The sequence below is a fragment of the Penicillium canescens genome, assembly GCF_028828765.1.
Source record: "Penicillium canescens strain IBT 15451 chromosome Unknown utg000004l_segment0_segment0, whole genome shotgun sequence".
Taxonomy (NCBI): Eukaryota; Fungi; Ascomycota; class Eurotiomycetes; order Eurotiales; family Aspergillaceae; genus Penicillium; species Penicillium canescens.
In genome coordinates, this window is record NW_026703966.1 from 4,234,176 (window position 1) to 4,251,681 (window position 17,506).

The 17,506-nt window shown below is 46.6% G+C and overlaps 7 protein-coding genes across 7 annotated transcripts; 5 read left to right on the forward strand and 2 right to left on the reverse strand.

The window, feature by feature from the left end:
* Positions 1 to 20: 20 nt before the first annotated feature.
* On the reverse strand, positions 21 to 1,255 carry N7446_006969 (uncharacterized protein; the record flags this gene model as incomplete). The annotated part of the gene is made up of 3 exons (XM_079040919.1): positions 21 to 857; positions 909 to 1,002; positions 1,071 to 1,255. Coding segments are annotated over 3 exons (1,116 nt in total), but the record flags the coding sequence as incomplete, so codon positions are not given.
* A 2,903-nt stretch (positions 1,256 to 4,158) lies between these two features.
* Positions 4,159 to 4,816, forward strand: N7446_006970 (dipeptidyl-peptidase 3; the record flags this gene model as incomplete). Its single annotated transcript, XM_058515716.1, has 3 exons — positions 4,159 to 4,296; positions 4,388 to 4,449; positions 4,585 to 4,816. 3 exons carry the CDS (start codon positions 4,159 to 4,161, stop codon positions 4,814 to 4,816), a joined length of 432 nt encoding a protein of 143 aa, XP_058372894.1.
* A 170-nt stretch (positions 4,817 to 4,986) lies between these two features.
* On the reverse strand, positions 4,987 to 5,660 carry N7446_006971 (uncharacterized protein). The gene is made up of 2 exons (XM_058515717.1): positions 5,362 to 5,660; positions 4,987 to 5,293 (listed from the first exon to the last, which is right to left on the reverse strand). The coding sequence occupies exons 1-2, from the start codon at positions 5,614 to 5,616 to the stop codon at positions 5,147 to 5,149; spliced, it is 402 nt and encodes a 133-aa protein (XP_058372895.1). The 5' UTR covers positions 5,617 to 5,660; the 3' UTR covers positions 4,987 to 5,146.
* A 1,784-nt stretch (positions 5,661 to 7,444) lies between these two features.
* Positions 7,445 to 8,203, forward strand: N7446_006972 (type 1 glutamine amidotransferase domain-containing protein; the record flags this gene model as incomplete). The annotated part of the gene is made up of 1 exon (XM_058515718.1): positions 7,445 to 8,203. One exon carries the CDS (start codon positions 7,445 to 7,447, stop codon positions 8,201 to 8,203), a length of 759 nt encoding a protein of 252 aa, XP_058372896.1.
* A 652-nt stretch (positions 8,204 to 8,855) lies between these two features.
* N7446_006973 (uncharacterized protein) lies at positions 8,856 to 9,944 on the forward strand (the record flags this gene model as incomplete). The annotated part of the gene is made up of 4 exons (XM_058515719.1): positions 8,856 to 8,910; positions 8,963 to 9,401; positions 9,463 to 9,707; positions 9,757 to 9,944. The coding sequence occupies 4 exons, from the start codon at positions 8,856 to 8,858 to the stop codon at positions 9,942 to 9,944; spliced, it is 927 nt and encodes a 308-aa protein (XP_058372897.1).
* Positions 9,945 to 11,734: 1,790 nt separating this feature from the next.
* N7446_006974 (aromatic amino acid ammonia-lyase) lies at positions 11,735 to 13,858 on the forward strand (the record flags this gene model as incomplete). The annotated part of the gene is made up of 1 exon (XM_058515720.1): positions 11,735 to 13,858. One exon carries the CDS (start codon positions 11,735 to 11,737, stop codon positions 13,856 to 13,858), a length of 2,124 nt encoding a protein of 707 aa, XP_058372898.1.
* A 1,298-nt stretch (positions 13,859 to 15,156) lies between these two features.
* Positions 15,157 to 16,556, forward strand: N7446_006975 (uncharacterized protein; the record flags this gene model as incomplete). Its single annotated transcript, XM_058515721.1, has 2 exons — positions 15,157 to 15,290; positions 15,341 to 16,556. The coding sequence occupies 2 exons, from the start codon at positions 15,157 to 15,159 to the stop codon at positions 16,554 to 16,556; spliced, it is 1,350 nt and encodes a 449-aa protein (XP_058372899.1).
* Positions 16,557 to 17,506: the final 950 nt, after the last annotated feature.

Below are 17,506 nucleotides of genomic sequence, written 5' to 3' on the forward strand. Positions count from 1 at the left end.
CTCGTCAGGGCCCTAGTCCTTTAGTACAGGGATCCTTCGTTCCAGAACCCTGCATTCCAGGAGTCCTCAGTCCAATAATCTTCAGTCCAGAACTGATCGTCAATATTGGCACAGCACTCATGGAAATTAAAGTTCAAGTCTAGAGCCTCCGCGATATTTCTCACTCCTTCTTTTGACACTCCTCCCTGCATATCACCGAAAGGCACTTGGAGACTCTCTTCTGTAGCTGGGAGGGTCAACCCTGTCCCTGAGCTCACATCCGACCCAAATTGACTGGGAGTCCGCGCTGAGCTCTCCGTCCCATCCTCACTGGACTCCTTCTCAAACTCCATTAAGTAAGTTCCTACCGTGATGCCCATCGTCTTCTTGAATACACGACACAGATAGCTTGGCGTTACTCCGACTTCCTTGGCCAACTCTTTCAAGCCAAGTTTCATCGTCAAATTATCCTTCCTTACCCGCAGGAGCTCTATGACTTTTGTAACAACCTCCTCCCCTGTCTCCGGCAAAGTCCGCATTATCTGGTTGACATCTCTTGCACGGGCGAAATCCATCGCGTCGCGCTTGCTCTGCAGTGTCGTAGAACACAACATTGGCTCTTCTGGCAAGACGCGCAGGGCAGGTAGGCCGACAGTAAATCTTTGTGGATTTGACTCCATATAGAAAGGATGAGTGTGAAGAACGGTTGCGGTGCGTGAGAGCGAGCCAACGGGCGTTTGAGCTTTGCGACAGACCAGACGAGGATCCTTGAATTTGTGCTTCCGTTTTGAGCTGAGCCATGGAGTGGGCTTGTTTTGTAGGGTGCGCAATAATAGACAGGCGCATTCAAAAGACTTTCTCCAGATGTACACGGATTCCTGGGTTGCTTGATGGCATGCTTATCCCGGATTTGTTAGTGGCGACGTTACAAGGGTCCAGGACAGGGCGGTAAGGACCCCTGTAACCGCCCCCAAGCTAGTGACGCATTCGTCGGGCATTTCAGGAACCACCGCAAGACGTTGTCTTAAAAGAGTTGATTCAAAGATATTCGTTTTTTACCTTCTTCCCGAGAACAAAAACGAAAAACATACAACAGTAAGGATTCGCTAGTGGTCACCCACCTAACTACTAACTTACCGGCGTGTGGCTTAAGTACGGCTGAGCGGACGGGAAGCCCTGTTCTCCACACCCTGTGGTCGTATGTACTTGTTATAACATGAAGGATATTTATATAGGACTTAGACTTACAAAGGCCGTATAGATAAGACCTCACTACTCTGTATGGCTTATGTGCGGCCAGTGGTCGGATGGGTGTCGCCCGGGTGGGTTCAAGGTGAGAGCCGTTTTATAGTCGCGCGACTAGTTCATAAGGTTATTACAGAAGTCTCCTAATAAGGAAAGAAGACAACACGTTGCTAGACTCTCTAGGCATTAGTCTGTTTATAGCCTAATATGCAACGAATCTTCTAGAACTCGTAGTATTTACAGAACGGCTTGCCGCTCCTATATTACCCGTTTACCTTTTCTGATATTTTAAGAAAAATAAGGGAAAAAAATGAATAAGTATCTACCATTAGCCCGAAGAAATAACGTAGGTAAAATGCTTAACAGCGCAAGCTAATTACAGACTAGCGCACGGATGTGGCGCTAGGAAAGAGCGAAAGAGTGTAAATCTTGTAGAAGCCGAACTTGTCAGCTACTGTATCTTTCTCCACACATGGTGTTGGGTTTGAGTTACTTAGCCAGACCGAGCAAAATGCTATCTAGTATGACGTCCATCATTTAACTTATGACACAACAACGAATCATTCTCGGTCCTGATCATCATTATGATTCATGAATTTAGTTGAAACTCATCTGACAGTTGCTTAAAAATGTCAAACTGAGCCGGCGATGAGTATTTATTTCCAGGTAAGGTCTTTCTGTGACGCGGACTAGTGCACAACTATGGAGACAATTACTGCTCAGACCTCTGGACTTGAAATATATTCACCTGATTTGCAATCCTATAGCGAAGCCTTCCACGATATCATTTCTTACATCCGTCAAATTCGATCTATACCACTTTCAGATGCAGAGTTTAATGTCACAAGATCGCTTGCTGGGCCATTTACCTGCGGTGGCCTACTGGGTCATTCCCTAAGAGCCGCTCCAAGGACATCCGTGGCACAAAGGGGCTAACGCTGTGATATCGGAATGTCCAACATTGAGTTCATTGAGAGAAGGGTTACAGATCGGTTCGAATGGTATATTGTGCTTATTGCATCATGCCTCGGTCCTCGATCTGAGGCCGTTCATATCCAAGGAGCAAAACACTCTTATTCGAGGCTGCCAACGCGACAAATTATACGAACTCCTCTTAGCAGCGAAAAAGCCAGATGTTATTCTATGCATGGGAAAGGTAGGCTAGCTACAACTAGTCTTATTCATTAGAAAGGTTGTCTCATCTTTTAAAAGGAACCAAGCACATTTCTGACCAAACGCCGTACCGAACTCTCGGTTGACTTCTGGAAACGCGCCAAGCGCGTCGACGGTATGCACCCAAGCTACTCTGTTAATTATCGCGAAGATGATATTGAGAAACGCACACGGGTCCTCCGTTCAATCACCCAAGCTTGCTGCAATCTGCGCCTTGCGGATGACGTACTGCTTTCCACATGTATAAGTTGCGGTAACCGTAATGGAGTCTTTAGGCTACGGCAGCCAGCTGAGAGACAGAGGGATACCAGATGGGTAGAAATTCTTATCTGGGCCCCCATTGAACTATGTCTCCCACCGCGCTATCGGCTTCCACCCGCCTGTCTCGTGGCCAATGGCTTTTACCAACTTGACCGGCACGATGACTATTTAGCGCAGGTACTAAGTCTTTCGAGCGTCGAATTTGACCAAGAAAACAAGATCGCAGCCGCTTTAATACTTTTGTTCAGGCGGTTGAATGAATGCCTGAAGACAACTTCGTGGTATTTAGATACCTATGAAGCCAATTGGGGAGAGATTGTCAGTGCGCTAGCCGACGGTCTTGCAGTTCTTGAAGCTGTCTGTGATTTACTTGATCGGAATGAAGTCTCTTCAGTGTGCGGCGTGAAACATGGATGCTACAACGAAAAAGAGGACGTTGATGATATCTTATCACACGGAGAACGTATTACCTTGCGCATTGCGGCGTTGATACAAGACGGGTATCCACGACCTCAAAGAGATTGCAAATGACCAAATTTTGCCGAATAGATGGGGCTCTCTATGATGCAAAGTGTTGAGGGAGCTGTCACGAAAGGCCCCTCAGAGTTTGAATGCTTGTTTGGTAAATTGAACTGCAATTCATATTCCGAATAGGGCTATCATCTCCAATAGATCTATTTTCGTTGAAGATCTCGACTGGCTTGCTCCAAGTATCCTGAGCATATTGCGCTCATTCGACTTTCAATTCGTATCATTAATAGCTAGCGTACATATAAAACACCGTTTTTCTCTCAGACTCCCAGCCTGTTGATCCGCGCATACTCGACGAAGACATACCTGAAGATAGCAAAGACCACGAGGCGCACTACCTCATTTAACGCGAACTATAGAAAACGTCGCTAAGGCATTTCAGTGAGGTTTTCACGATGAGTAGTACTCCACTGCCATGGCAGGAAGACTTTAAAAGAACGATGACTCTGTGATGTCAATCACCGGGGAAAGACATACGAGGGCTTTATGCCATGAAGTACTCGATATCGAGAAACCTTTAGTTTTAGTAAAGAACTTAAACGCCGTCTAGTGTCGCTGAGGCCGCTATAATGGGAAGCTTTTCTGAATACTAATAATAAGATGCTTCATTCACTATGGGAAGCTATAGCCCTATATAGATGGAAGCATGGGAGGAACCAGGGCTACCAAGCCGAAAGCCCTAAGGAGGACTGCATGAGCATCAAACGGAGACCAAACCGGAGGTTTGCATAAGGCCCGACACATGAGGCATCAGCCTGATACACTAGGCGGGATGCATGTCCTGACAAGAGGTATACATGAACTGCGCCCATATCGTAAGATTCAACATTACAGTCATACATGGGCTCATTAGCCATGGCTCTGGGAAACTACCTAGTGAACCAACCCTGGAGAGTTCAACTGTGATCACTTCAAACCGCCGATCAGCCCAGTAACAGAAAACCCTATAAAGATTTGGCGTAAACCACTATGAACGTGGAGCAGTGTATTCGGGAAGTTGGCATTCATAGTGGAAGAATGCCGGGCTTTCTATTTGCCTACTATCTGGCCGACAACAAGGAGCCATGTTTGGATATGATGAAAACATCACACCTTCTGCTGATGACCGTGAGTGTCCAAATACCATAGCAATATACGCTATTGATATCACCGACAAGATCCAGTCATCTATAACACCTATCTTTACTTTATTGTAAAGGACTGGGCGTACTTCGTAGTCTCGGGGTTCAAGACCAAGCCTGGTGTGGTGATCTTGATCAGGTAAGTTCTCACATTGAAGGACAGCAGAGCATGAATAACTGATCGTCGCTTCTATTTTAGACGCTCTTTTTGCAATAGTGAAGCATATTCTTCAAGACGACGATGGTGTGCTAAGTATAGAACATAATGTCGCAGAAGGAAGCTGTTTGTTCGCGTTGATCGCTCTCAACTCATCTCGCATGGAAAATCTTCAATCGGACGACTGCTGTACAAGATCCATATATGGCACTCTACCGCCGATGTGGAGGCATGTTGGCCGTTTTACGGAATCCTGAGTGCCGTGGATGGTGAGATTGAGACGTGGAGAAAGATCGTCGCGTCAAATCCGGAGCCGAAGTGGAAATTGTGCAGCCAAACACTTTCTTGAAGGAAGATGGTACAGTGGAGCTTAGAGAGTGCGAGGCTAGTAATGAGGGAATTATCCACTCGTTTTTCGAGAGATTGGTCTGACAGGTGGAGCAACACTATGCGATGTGTCTTTGTGTACAATGGTTGATAATCTACATTCGTGTTAAGCTCGATGACTTGTAGAATGATATACAATTAACATTATCTAAAATGTTTATTCATATTCCTGGTATAATTTCCGAACCCGTTATCCCAGGGCAATGTCAACTTCAGTCGTAATCAAAAACGCCGGGCTTTGAATGATACTCTGGATTGTATAAACGAAGCAACGGCCCTTGACAAAGACGCTCTAGCGGGTGGAGGGCAGACCAGTGGAGCCAGTGGAACCAGATCCCATGGAGGGCATACCGGATGAGCCGGATGAGCCTGATCCTCCCATGGACGACATGGCGGACATATCAGGGAGAGGGTCCATACAAATAACATCCTGACCGGCCTATATAGTTTGTCAGTTATACGTTTATTCGGACGCAGATAAGTTTCTGGATTATTGGTATAACATACAATAGGAACCGTGCAGCACAGAGCTGAAACTGCAGGGGCGCCGCAGAGGCTCTTGAACTCGTCCAGGCTGGCGGGCTCCTTGGAAGGAGCCTTGCATTGCAAGGCGGCAATTCCAACGACGTTGGTCTTGCAGCACTGCAGGTTCTCGTACATGCCGGAGGGGCAAGCGGTGTAGGACGAGCGCTGCTGAAGCAGAGGGCTTGCGGAGGCGGTCAGGGCGCCAATGGCGAAGAGGACGATGTTGCTAGCGTACATGATGGTATTTGGGTGTGGAATTGAAATGAATGTGAAACGAGTGTGGAGAGCGGCAAAAGAGTGTAAAAGTGGGAAATGAATGTAAGAGTTGGAAAGATGTGAGAGATAAATTGAATGTTAGGGGAGGAGAAGAAGTATTTTAAACCCTTTTTTCGTGGTGGGCTAGGTAAACCTGTTATTAGGTTTGTTGGATCGAACTACTGTAGGTATATGGAGTACAGCACGGAGATTGCCCAGTTGATTCATCCATTAGATACCCACTTAGGAACCCTGACATGGAGCCAATAAGGGTATCAATAAGTCATGTGTGACCCTCTAGGTCTCGTCATTCCCCAATAACAAGAGACGAAGCCACCGTCATGCTCAGCAAAGTGGAGATATTATCCACTACGGAAGACACCCGTAACCCCTTTCGTTCAACATTTGGCCTTTGATTTGGAAGCCATTCGAGGAGTCCTAGGGCCTCAAGCCAACAAAATGGTGGAAAGGGAATCGAACACTGACCTATTTTAGGTACTCACTTGCTTTCAAATCACCAAGCAAGTGAGCTGTGACGTTTAAATACATCCACATCTCCCTTCATGGGCTTGCACACACCCACAGCACTGCCTGTACTGCTGTATACATGCAGGCGGGACTGTTTATTACTGTATCGGGGAGGCAGGTTTGGCGTGGAAGAAAAAGGTCCAGTGGACACAATGTCTGTACTTGATTGGGCCGAGCTACGATCCATAGCCGATAAACTCCAATAGCTGCCCCCATAGCACTAATCAAATAGCCTTAAAAATCAAACCAAGATTACTTTTTAGCTGATCAAGTTGTCTCGGCCTTGCCTAAACCTAAATTTGTGGGTTTAATAAAGATCTGCAGGAACCGGCATTCCCAGCACCGCTCAGCTACTGAACATAACAGGAACTGACACGGTTAGTTTAATGGAGCTATCACAGATACTAGCGTTAATATCTCACTATATATAATAATACAGTCTCGCTTGAGAGCAACTAACATTCACTACTGCTATACATCCCTGGCGTGTGGCTTGCATACGGCTAGCAGTGGGGTGGGGTGCTGTGCCAAGGTGGGTACTGTTTTGGTACATGTACGAAAACCGTAATGTAGGTGAGGGCTGTCTTGGGGTTAGGTATGGCCGGAGGCTAAGTGAGAATCGCCCTCGTGTTGTACGAGGGGTGCTTGTCTACCTTTAAAGTATGACGCGAATAATCAGCCAGCAGGAGAGATACGCCGCTACAGTACAGCGCAACATACACGCCCTACGATTGCGACTCAAACCAATGTGTGCATGTCTGATGCCTATTTTGGTGGATTGCGAATAACATGAACAGGCAGTGCAAGCTCTTTTCCCAGGATTATTAAGTCTTGCCTTTGCGCGCAGTGTAGTATTCGGCCCGGAGTAAAGGCTATTCTGACTAGCTTGGTCCAACCTAATACTCACAATGGACAAAATACTGTGCTCTAATATCACAAAGCCTCAAGAGCATACAAAATATCTGGGTAATCGACTCAGGATCGTTGTCTTGTCGGCGGGGTTGCAGCCACGGGGCGCCGGAGCTGCCCATTGTTTATGATCATTGACCGGCAAGAATTTCCATGAGAGAAGAGCTTTGCCTCAGAAAGAGGAACCAGAAACCTAAACGTGGTTTACCTTGTGTCGATCAAGTATCAACGGGCTTTTCCATGCGTTGTGATCTATACGTCACTCCGATGTCATGCATGCTGCATCAGAAAGATAAAAGACTCCCCATTCTCTTTACATTTTTATTCCGCTGCCTCAAGTGACAGAAACTCCAACCCAGAATTGCAATATACAATGCCGTCTAAGAAAGTGCTGATCATCCTCAGCGATGCACACTCTTTTCCTCTCCACAAAACCAGTGGATCCGACGCCGGCAAATTGGTAGATCAGCCCTCGGGGTTCTTCCTCCAGGAGCTTGCAAAGCCACTACAGAAGCTGCTCGACGCGGGTCACGAGGTGACTTTCGCCTCCCCCAAAGGCCAAGAGCCTACCACAGACCCAAATAGCGAATCGTTACTCGCCTATGCGGGCAATTTCTACGAACGCCGACGCGAACTTGAACTCATCGAACGCATGAAACGTGAGAACGGATTCAGTCATCCTCTACCCTTCAGTACCATCAGCAATGAGAAGTTAGCCACATTTGCGGGTCTCTTTATCCCTGGTGGACACACCCCCCTTCAAGACCTGGGCGAAGATCCGGAGCTGGGGCGGATCCTGCGGTACTTCAATAAGGAGAACAAACCTACAGCTGCCATTTGTCATGGACCCTATGCGCTATTGAGTACAAAGAAGGCAGGTGATGGGTCGTTTGTATACAAGGGGTATAAAATTACCTGCTGGAGTGATACTGAAGAGAAAATGATGGAAAAACTATTCGGTGGGGAGATCGAGAAAGTCGAGACGGCCTTGAGAAATGAAGGTGCTGTTATGGTTGAAGGTATGCCTGAGAAGATTGGCGGGACCACGCTGCATCGGGAACTGGTCACTGGAGGTAATCCGTTGGCAGCAAATGCCTTGGGTGATAGGTTTTTGAGGATGATCAGTGTATGATCAGATACTCGCTGAGCACAGAAATTTTATCAGTCCCGTCTATAATTTTGTGTATGAATTGGCGATATGCCGTTGGAACAGATTTCTCAGAAGTTGTCCGTATACAACCTACCGCCAAGATATATTTCTGCCGGACTCAACTATACCCTACATCACCCTCGTACAGATGACATTGTTTCATTAGCAAAATGCTTAATATATTATCCCAGTGTTCTGTGCGGCTAATTTTTGCATCATCACTTCCACCGGACCATGTAAATCTAGACGAAGTCGGATGCCCCACTTTGACCCTATACGCCTGTTTGGAGACAACAAAAACCTGTCAATGAAATAGGATGGCAAAAAGCAGAGAGTCCATGAAACAGGATTTTGGAGTATAGGAAAAGGTGAATAGCCAGAAATGTACATAACGAATATGGTTGGGCATCCCTGATACCAATAGGTAGACGTCATACTGACGAGATCGACAGTCCTTTTCCCGAAACCGCCTGTCTATAAAACATCATCAGAATTTCGCTTCACGCAATTCTCTTGATTCAACCAGAAATTATTGAATTAATTGTGAATTGGATTTCCATATCCACGGCAATTGAACATATTTCATCATCCGCACCAGTACCCTAGAAACGAAATCGAACGGAACATTATAAACATGCAAGAGCAGGTGGAAAGGCCCTCTAAGGGACCCAAGTCCCAATTTCAGACTGGTTGGATCATCTCAGTTGCATGAATCTTCAAGCTTTCTGACAAATGTTGCAGAACATCAAATCCCAATCGAGCATCACAAAAAGCCCGGTTTGCAGGCTGAAATGGAGAATCCAAAACCCACGTCAACACAAATTCCGACGGAGGATAATGGCTACCAGACTTACAAGGCAGCCGGAAAGCTGTCAGGAAAGAGAGCTATCATAACCGGCGGCGATTCAGGAATTGGACGTGCGGTCGCTATTCTGTTTGCCATGGAAGGCGCGTCTAGCTTGATCACATATCTGCCTGAAGAGGAGAAAGATGCACAGGAGACAAAACGTCGAGTGGAAGAAGTAGGCCAAAGTTGTTTATGTCTAGCAACAGACCTGCGGGATAAGAAAAATTGCAAAATGGTGGTCGAAACGGCTCTTCACAACATGGGCGGCATTGACATTCTGGTGAACAACGCTGGCACCCAAACCATGCTCGACGACATCAAAGATTTGGAGGAGTAAGTTTCTAATGTTTGACTTCCCCCAGTCCCTTGCTCTGGTATTAATATGTTGTGATAGAGCACAATGGGAAAGCACATTTGACACGAATATTCATCCCGTCTTTTATCTGTCAAAGTATACGATCCCTTACCTGAAGAGTGGATCGACGATTATCAACTGCGCTTCAGTCAATCATTATATTGGGCGTCCCGACTTGCTTGACTATACTTCAACGAAGGGTGCAATCGTTGCATTCACCAGAGCGCTTTCTAATCAGCAAGTGAAGAATGGAATACGTGTAAACTGCGTGTGTCCTGGACCAGGTAGGTTCAACAGACCTGACATAGTTTGATCAGCACTGACAGAAATTAGTCTGGACTCCACTGATACCAGCAACAATGACAAGCTCCGCTATGGAGCAATTTAGTGGCACACCGATGGGTCGCCCGGGACAACCGAGTGAGGTTGCAACATGCTTTGTCTTCCTGGCAAGTCAAGACAGCAGTTTTATCTCAGGTCAAAGTTTGCACCCCAACGGCGGAGTCGTGGTGAACGGATGAGTGAAAAGAACTTTTGTGGTTACAGGATTGCTCCGTACATGTACATCTACATGCAAGGAGTTTCCATCCCTTTGGGTAAAGATTGAAGATCAATTCATGACGGGTTCCACCACATAATAAGGCCAAGGAGATTTTAGTGCATAACGTTAACTACTATACATATGTATACATGTACATGTCAATCCACAGCCTCAGCCGTAGACATATGCATAATATCGACCCCGACGGATGACACCTACCAATGGAAGACTCGTCATTATTTATTTAGTAGTCACAAATCAGATTGGATTGAGATACAATGAGCCGTAAGATAGAGTAAATTAAGCGGCGTTGGGTTTATAAAAAAGGAAAAGTATGCTTCTGTTTTTCAGCACATTTTAATGAGAAATAGGAGAAAAAAACATGTGTAATTGTGTTAGAACTCGCTGGTGATCAGTGCCTGACAAAGGGTAGCTCAGCCTTGGTGTTGCGCGACTATTGTGATGTGATGAATGCAAAACGCATATCCCGTCGCACTGACCCTCCATGGAAAGCGCGACGAAAAGCGAAAACAAATAACCAGATCTATGGGTTGACACCTCCACCAAGAATCCTGCCAATGAAATGCTATGGAACATGAGGGCCCCACTCACAGTACATTTACATATACCGGATTTACGAGTTTACTGAACATGTAATACCTAACAACCCATCTGTAGGCCGAGCAAGGGACTCGTGGTTAGGAAATGCACGTGAATGGCTGGCTGAGTATTGTTGGGGGAGACCGCGATCGACCGTCAAATCGCTAGCCTAAACAGCTTATCGCGGAAGGGCAGATTGCAATGCTCATATTACGCAATGGAACACCCAGCAGTTTCTAGAGCTTTTCCCATCCCAGTCTCTTTGACAACGTTATCGAGAAAGCAACTGCTCTTTGTTTTGAGCTGTGGTGATGCACAAAAGGAGTCGTTCTCGGAGTGGGAAACTCAATCGGGTAATAGGTGAAAGCTCCGCCATTTTTCGCACGATTTCCACTACATGTTTACCGGGACTGAGACGACAGAATGTGATTTAAGGAGGTCCAAACAAGGTGGGTTATTTGGAGTGGGTAATACGCGCTAGAACGCGCCAGCAAAGTTAGTTCAACCCATGTACTGTAGAACCGCAAGAAAGCCGATCTGATCCGATCGGGAGTTCTTGTTGACAATTGTTTGGGCTACGGATGGGTCCGATAGGCTATATGTATTACTAGTGTAAGAAAATCTCTGCCCCTTTTCATCGACCCACCGTACACGGCACGTCGTGGTTCAGATCTTCAGATCATCTTTTTCGTGTAAAAGGCCGCATATCGCCGATCGCAGATTCAATCTTGGTTGATGCCCATGTGGGTAATGATCCGCATTAGACTAATCCCAAAATGGACATTTAGCGCCATATGTGGGCCCAGTGAGCTAAGCTGAGAGTGGGTCTACTCAGGGGTGGGTCTTAAAATACACGCTGATGTCGATGGCGGCACTGAATCAGATCCACCTGGGAGCTTCAGCTGAGGAACTCTACTCCACTATCATTGTGAACCGGTTTCCACTGACCATAATTTTCTTTTCGGTCAAGGAAATAAGGAGACAATAGATACCTGGCTCTCCGCTCTCCCTGTCTTTCTCCTTCCTCCATTCCTCTTCTTTTTTTGTTGCATTCCTCTAGCTTTTGCATTCTCTTTCGGATCCTTGTTATCGTTTTTAGATACCGCAATCGAGCAAACTATAACACAGCATCTCTAGTTAAGGCATTGGATCCTTTGCTGTCTGCCCATCATGACCGTGACAAGGCACAACCAGTCGGCTCACATGAGCGCCACTCTTCACCTGTTGAGACGTGCGCGTGAGTTGAAGGACAAGCAGGAGAACATTGTTCTCGATGGCAACAACCTTGACATCTCTACCATCGTCTCCGTGGCCCGCGACGGAGTCGAGCCTACCATCAGCGACGACGAAGCGATTGCCAAGCGTCTTGACCTCTCCGTCCAAACCCTCGCCGATAACATCGCGCAAGAATGTGTGATCTACGGTGTCAACACTGGCTTCGGTGGCAGTGCTGACACCAGAACCAAGGAGCTTGTGAAGCTGCAAACGCATCTGCTCCAATTCATTCAGAGTGGAATCATCACTTCCGCTGACAAGAACCCTGCCAGCAACTCGGAGCGTCAACCCTCCCATGTCATGCCTCCCGCCTGGGCTCGTGCCGCCATTGTGGCCCGTACCAACCAGAACCTCCGTGGACACAGTGCCATCCGCAAGTCCGTGCTCTCGAGCTTGATTGACTTGCTCAAGAACGATATCACCCCCCTCATTCCCCTTCGTGGAACCATCTCCGCATCTGGTGACCTCATGCCCATGGCTTACATTGCTGGAGCTATCATGGGTAACCCCGATGTCTTTGTTCAGATGGGCAAGGGTGCCGACGCCAAGATTATGCCCTCTTCGGAGGCATTGAAGATCACCGGGCTTGCCCCGTCTGGACTCGGTCCCAAGGAAGCACTTGGCCTCATTAACGGTACTGCGCCTTCCGTAGCAGTCGCCAGCTTGGCGCTGTATGATACTCAGCAGCTCGCGTTGCTGTCTCAGATGTTGACTGCGTTCTCTTCCGAGTGCTTGGCCGGAAACGTCGAGTGGACCCAACCTTTCATCCACGACGTTCGGCCCCACCCTGGCCAAATCGAGGCCGCAAACAACATCCGCCGCTTCCTGAAAGGTTCTAAGTATGTTGTTGGCCTTGAGTCGCAAAGGAAGTTCGGTGAAGGTCTCTGCCAGGACCGTTATTCTACAAGAACAGCTCCCCAATGGGTTGGACCATATCTTGAGGACCTCCTCCTCGCCCAACAGCAGCTCGAGACTGAGCTCAACTCCACATCAGACAACCCTCTGGTTGACACCAACCCCGAGAGCCCCACTTGCGGCCAGGTGTTGAACGGCGGAAACTTCCAAGCAACCGCTGTTACCTCCGCTATGGACAAGGCCCGTCTGGCCATTCAAATGATTGGACGCATGCTCTGGTCCCAGGTTACTGAGATTATCAACCCCGCTACAAACAACGGTCTCGAGGCCAACCTTAACGCCAGTGCCGTGGAAGGCTTCACTATGAAGGGTATCGATATCAACATGTCCGCTTACATGTCCGAGTTGGCTGCCCTGGCCCACCCCGTCTCTGCTCACGTTATGTCCGCCGAGATGCACAACCAGGGTATCAATTCCCTTGCTTTGATTTCTGCCCGTCGCACTATGGAAGCCGCCGATATCTTGGCCCACATGAGCGCCTGCCACATCTATGTCTGCTGCCAGGCTGCCGAGATCCGCGCAAACCACAAGCGCTTCCTCTCTACTCTCCGCACCAAGGTCGAGGACGCCTCTGAATTCGGAGCCCTGCACGGCCTTGGATTGTCCGCTGAGCAGATTGAGGCTCTCAGCAAGTCCCTCTTCCCCATTATCGAGAAGAACTGGTACAAGGCCAACACCAACACCTGGAAGGACCGTGTCGTGTCTGTTGCCGAGGCCGTTATGTCGCCCGTCAGTGACTTCATGGCTGCCAACAAGCCTGAATGCCCCGCCTCAACGATCATTGCCTTTAAGAAGAACTTCCACAGCATTGTGTCCACCACTGCCGATGCTATGTACTACCCCAACCCCACTATTTCTTCCGACGATGTTGCCTCCCAGCTTGGTGATGGTACTTCTCAGCTATATAACTTCGTTCGCACGAAGCTTAATGTGCCTGCTCACTATGGCATCATGGATGATCCTTTGTACAACCACCAGAATGGTCTCCCCACCGAGGGCAAGAAGACCATCGGTGGCTGGGTCGGCATCGTCTATGAGAACTTGCTTGAGGGTGATATGATGGACAAAGTTCTTGAGAACTGGGTCCATGAGAAGGCTGAGTAATTTGAGATCTTCAAAATACGGTGGAATATAATGGAATGTAATACAACGATAGAATGTGTTAATTAATATATGAGGATGCTTTGGGTGTTAATATCATGTTCACATGCGGCCAAGGCGGTCTTGATATAAGTTAATTCTTCCTACCATTTGTACAAGTAATCACGCTTTAAGATCAATTAAACTTCGAATTACCGTATAACGTTAATGTTCGTAGAATTCCAGATTACTATCCTGAATTAGTGATAGCCAAACTAGCCATGAATTTTTCTTTCTTTTTTTGTTCCGAGTATAGAAGTCTCAAAACAGTTGCTTCCATATAACTCTTGCCCCAAAAAATAAAAATAAAAATAAAAATAAAAAATTGAAACCTCAACATTGATCTTCTCGCTGGGGATAGCTCATTCAGATGCATTATGAGGGGATGAATTGAGTGTAACGCATGATGTTGAAATACTATATTCCTCGCTACTGATTCGGCTTTTGCAGTCAAACAAGCATGGGTATTGTTACGTTGAATTACATAACTAGTACTCATCTTCTAGTGCTCTCTGTACGTTCAGCTAATTACTATGTGACAGTGTAATCGCAATTCAAATTTTGTAAAAGCCATAAGATGGCTGCTCTTTCCTAAATCAGTACCTAACTTTGAAGGCAAACTATTGATTTAGTTTGAATACCATTTAACGAGGGCTGTGGACTACGTTAAGGTTGTAGTCTGATGTTCGTATCCCACGTTACTGATAGTGTGATGATTGCTGCTTTCCCAGGACAAACAAGCGATATAGTCTGAACTATAAACTTTCTTACTATAATAGCGTAGCCAGACCGACTCATATTTCGAAACATGGAAACAATGCAAAAAAGCAAGACAGATTCCACGTGGATCCAAACGCTATACGGAATGCAGGTTTCAATATCTACGCCCCATGCAATAGAGGGAAGCCCCTCCATACTTCTCCCCGCGCATCTTGCCCATGGGAAGTTATTGCTTGGAATGAAAGAGGTTAAACCAGATACCAGATCTACGCGTTTTTAATGATTGACAGCCTAGTCCAAGCTCTATGCAAGGGATCGCGATACGTATCATTCCAAGACACGGCATGGCGGCGCAGAAGACAGATGGTATGCTCTAAGGAGTCAACTCTAAATTGCAATGACCTCACACTAGGGATTAACAGGAACCAGGGACCGCACGTGGTAAATAATGCTCATAAAGTTCAATTCTTGAGACTTCTTTGACCCTTCTGCCAAGAATATGGCTCTTGGCTCTATCAAGTTATCAAATTTACAATCTCGACATGTGGGAGTACTACAATGAGAAATCAATCCTAGTGACTGGTGGATCTGGATTCTTGGGTACAGCAGTCGTTCATCGCCTGCTCACCAGCACATCGGCGTCATGTATCTATGTAATCTGCAGAGGCGGCAAGGAGTGAGTGTATCCATCGCACGCAAGATCTCACTCTAATCTTGTTTATACAGGAAAGTTCAAACCAGGTGGAGAAAATGGCTTCCCCATGGCACATTAGAAAGGCTGAACCATTCAACTCGCTTGGTTGTGCTTGATGGTGACACTCTACTACCCAATTTGGGGATCAAAGACCCAGATCTGAATGCCATACGCGACAATATCCATGTCATCATCCATGCAGCCTCCTCGATCAATATGATAAAACCATTAAACCGCCTGGCTCGAACAATTATCGATCCTACGGAAATGATTGCCGATTTTGCTCTCTCCTGCACTCAGCTCGACCGTTTTGTGTACGTCTCTACCGCATACGCCAACGCACATCTCTATCATCGGAGTCAAAAAACGGACGTGAAAATCGACGAAAAGATATACGAACTTCAACACCACTACCACGCCTTCGACGAGCTGAATGAACTTCGAAAACATGGCAAGAGCCAGGCATATGAAGCAGAAAACTTCCCTTGGGCTTATGCCTATGCCAAACACCTCACTGAAAGAATGCTCCAGAGTCGATTCACCGAGTTTTCTTCAAGTGAGAAACTCCTTATTGTGCGTCCATCTGTTATCGGACCGGCTCAGTGCCTACCATTTCCAGGGTACAACATGCCCATGTCGTCGCCGTATACAATGATTGCTGCAGGACTTGCTCTATCCCCATCTCGGAGTCTCAAGATTGCGACAAATATGGAAGATCCAACGGCGGATGTCACTGGCGATGAAGTCCCTGTCGATGTAGTAGCCGATCGTCTACTATGTCATCTGGCCATGGGCTCACACGGTTGTGTTCATGCCGTCAGTGGAGTCCGGTCTCGATTGAACTTCGAGTCATGGAGGCAATCATTGGTGAAGATTCGTCGGTTTCCTTGGGAAATACGACCTCGCTGGGTGAGAAAAGATTGGAAATCATTAAATCAACATCCGATGGCTCGACTCTATGCTATTTTCGGCACTTCTTTTGCGTTCTCGGAGACCAAAACGATCGCTATGTGTCGAAAAGTACCAGAAAAGGAGCTGTCGAATCTTCAATTGTTTACGCAAATCGATATGAGCGATAACCTTCTCGATCGCACTGAAGGTATTCGTTATGCTATGGATCAGTTTGCGCGTCAGAATTGGCTGGCGTGGGTAATGGTTGGGCTATTTTACTCTGGTTTTGGTAGGACTAGCCATATCACCCGTTGCGTGGACTGTGATTGTTCCCTTAAGACACATTGTTTGTCTTAAACATTGGCCATGGAGCGAACTGGAATATGTCCATTTTAAAATTGAAGTCCGGGATATGGACTGGAGCTCTAGCCATTCCCTGGATATCGCCTTTCATTCTGTGTACATATTAATCACTCATCTCCTTGAAGTTTAGAAAATAGCCACTTGGCCCAATGATGCAACATTTTCACAATACAACCCACAATTACAGTACATTCCTGACAGACAATTGCAAACGTAAGTGGCTTCCCTTTCTTCTCAAAAGTGGATCGAGCGGAGCAGGGGTTCGAAAGGCCGAAGAACTACTACAATAGGCCTATACAGTAATGTTACTGTACAAGAGGAACACTTTCCTCTTTTCTTGATGTCTATTTTTCGACATTATGCACAGATTGAGTTGAAAAATTGCCTTTGGTTAACACGATTAAAACTACACATATTCCAGTAAAGGAATATCTAAGTTTACTTCGTAAAACCTTCACCCGACTCGATGAGGTAGGTATCAAAAGAGCAGATAGTGACCAATTACACGTGCTTTCAGCTGACAGACACCCGTTGTAGAAAATAATTGTGATGGTAAAAAGAAACTAGCGCGAAACAAATTCTAAAAGCCAATAACTTACCAAGCCTCATAGCACACTGAGACATATGGTCCACTTAGCACATAGATCGACATTTTTGTGCCGTACCAGAATGGAAATGCTAATTCGCCTAAATTATTGCGCGGATATCGAGGAGATACCTTTATACCATTATATAGGGGCAGTAGTAGATCCATAACTGCCGTGGTAAATTTTGCGTTGGTTATGACTACCCATGTCCCTCTCATAGTAAGAAGGAATTGGCCAGAGATATTTGATTCACGCCAGGAGTTGCCCCAGTGCATGTGCCTTAGAAAAACGACATCATAAGCACGAAACCCCAAACCCCAAGCCCGAAGCGTAAAACCGCAAGCGACCCTGACTCCA

What these genes read in the sequence shown, in the direction of transcription:
- N7446_006971 (XM_058515717.1), bottom strand. Translation starts at nt 5,616, where the DNA reads ATGTACGCTAGCAACATCGTCCTCTTCGCCATTGGCGCCCTGACCGCC. An exon ending in TGTGCTGCACGGTTCCTATT is followed by an intron (nt 5,294 to 5,361) that starts GTATGTTATACC and finishes CAAACTATATAG; the next exon opens with GCCGGTCAGGATGTTATTTG.